Consider the following 2,663-nt stretch of genomic DNA (forward strand, 5'->3'; position numbering starts at 1 on the left):
TTTCACAAACAAGTATCGTACCCGTCTCATTCAATCCACAAAGGCAATTAGGGGTGAGGATTGATCGAATCGAGTGAAAAAATTTTGAGTTAATTGAATTGACAATTCCTATTTTATCATCTTAGCTCGATTTAAATTTTTTTCGAATCAAATCGAGTGAAATAAAATTCGAATTGAGTCGAATCGAGTGAAACGTTTGAGTTAAATTAAAAAAATTAAACATGATAAATTAAAATCTTATTACAAAATAACTAATTCAATGTTGGAGCACATAAATTTGAAACCATATATATTTGAAAACTTTTTTAAAGCAAAATAAAAAAATTACTTTAGTATGATAAACTCGAATCATTAATTAATTTATTTAAGTCTCCCAAATTACTATTCTAGAAATTTTTTGTTTTTTTAAATTTCTTTATATTTTTTTTAGAATTTTTTTTGAAACTTTTAGAATTTTTTAAAAAAATAAAATTTGGAATTTTTATAAATATTTAGAATTTTAAAAATTATTTTGGAATTTTTGTTGAGAGAGACGGATTTGTTCTTTTTTAAACTTGATAGGGACTAAAAGGGTATTTACACTAATTTGTTATTCGAATTGTAAAATTCAACTCGACTCGAACTCGAAACTCGAATAACTCGGTTCGATTACCTTGAAATTCGAATTGTTTTTTCAATTTTTTCAAATCGAATCGAGTTTTGCTCACCCTAAGACAACCATATCTAATCCAATATCTGGTTTTCAAATATTTTCTTTTAATCATGGTTAGTTTTTTTGTTAATTTTCTATACCTACTTTTTACCTTAAACTTCACATCCATTTTGATCACCAACAACTGGTACAACCCCACACGTTGTTTTTTTTCTGTTTATATCTTACAACTTACAACCGAAACATCCACACTACACACACATATATATATTCATCCAATCTGCTAAATTGGTATCCAAAACTATTCAACTTTCTCTCTGAACTCCTCCAAGTTAGGTTAGTGTTTTCCATAATTTGCATTTGTGTTAAAAGTTGCTTCTCTTGAGAGTTCAAAGGATTCATTTTTCTTTCAAGTTACATGCATGTCTATGTTTTGAAATGGGGTTTACTTTTTTCTTTTGTTCATAATGTAAATTTATTGGATATTTTGCTGTTTATCTGCAATGTAATTGCCAATGATTTGATTCTTGTAGGAGTTTGGAGAGTGGTCACCGCTGAAGCAAAGCCAAATTTCTTGGGGGAAAAGAAAATGGAGTTTTCCATGATTTTTATGATTAGCTTCTCTGTATTGATTTTGTGCTCCTCACTGGCATATGGTCAAGTTGCAATGAGCACAAGCCCGACACCGTCACCCTCACCGGCACCGACACCGGCATACAAAAATCTCAAAGACTTACTCTCTGTGGCAGGTCCATATCACAAGTTCCTGGACTACCTCGAATCGACTAAATTAATCGACACGTTCCAAATCCAAGCCAACAACACGGTTGAAGGCATTACGATTTTCGTACCGAAAGACAACGCATTCAAGGCTCTTAAGAAGCCTTCATTGTCAAATCTAACTGATGATCAGCTCAAATCAGTGCTCCTTTTCCATGCCTTGCCACGATACTATGCCCTTGCGGACTTCAATGACCTAAGTGAGAGAGGCCCTATTAGTACACTTGCTGGTGGCCAATACACTTTGCAATTCAACGACGATTCTGGTACCGTCCGCCTCGATTCCGGATGGAGCAAAGCAAAAGTCACCAGCGCAGTACACACGTCCAAGCCAGTCGCAGTCTATCAAGTCGATAAGGTCCTTCTTCCGGAGGCCATTTTCGGGACCGACATACCTCCGACACCTGCACCTGCCCCGGCTCTTGGTATTAGCCCATCAGCTGACACTCCATCAGCAGCAAAATCCGAAGAAACTGGTTCCTCATCAAAGCCTTCGTCTTCGGGTTCATCCTCACCTAGGATCATGATGAACTCGGGCATTTGGACTCTGCTGGTTTTGGCATTCTTAGGTGGATGGCTGGTTCTATTTTTCTGAGATGTTATAATTTTATGTTATGGGGTTCTCAATTTACTGTGATTTTTAGACCCCATTTTCTTTCATATGTATGTTACTGTGTGTTATTATAAAAAGAATGTTATTGTGTGTTAAGAATATGGTTGTGTTATAATTACCATTTCAATTTTAACGGAGTTTAGCCTTAAATCTCTGTTTTTCACTTGTTCATACTTGTTTCTAAGTTTGGCCCCATCTAAACTATTTGGTGACTGAGAGCTTAGGAAAGAAAATCTCCTAGCAGGGGGCAAAGCAGAAAAAACTTTTAGGAAATTAAATTATAAATTCTTTTTTGAAGGGTTAAAATGCAACTGGATAAACTACACCGTTAGTCACTAAATTATGGTTAAGTTTTTGTTTTTGTCACTGAACTAAAAGAAGTTATAATTTGGTTACTGAACTATTCTAAAGTTTTCATATAAGTCATTGGTTAAAACCGATGCTATATGGGTTTCTCTGTTCGCACTACCTGCACCAATCGAAAGCTCTCTTTCCCATTCTCTTCTATAGTTTAGATTGTTTTCATGAAACAACTTTAGATATCACAAATTTGAGAACCAAAATTCAAACAACTATTTTCTCCGATCTCCGACACTGATTATCAGATCGACTTGGATC

General features: G+C 34.7%; 1 protein-coding gene across 1 annotated transcript; it reads left to right on the plus strand.

Moving 5' to 3' along the window:
- Positions 1 to 900: 900 nt before the first annotated feature.
- Positions 901 to 2,144, plus strand: LOC107916286 (fasciclin-like arabinogalactan protein 7). The gene is made up of 2 exons (XM_016845477.2): positions 901 to 988; positions 1,186 to 2,144. The coding sequence occupies exon 2, from the start codon at positions 1,242 to 1,244 to the stop codon at positions 2,025 to 2,027; it is 786 nt and encodes a 261-aa protein (XP_016700966.1). The 5' UTR covers positions 901 to 988; positions 1,186 to 1,241; the 3' UTR covers positions 2,028 to 2,144.
- Positions 2,145 to 2,663: the final 519 nt, after the last annotated feature.

Source organism: Gossypium hirsutum, chromosome D08 (assembly GCF_007990345.1).
Source record: "Gossypium hirsutum isolate 1008001.06 chromosome D08, Gossypium_hirsutum_v2.1, whole genome shotgun sequence".
NCBI lineage: Eukaryota > Viridiplantae > Streptophyta > Magnoliopsida > Malvales > Malvaceae > Gossypium > Gossypium hirsutum.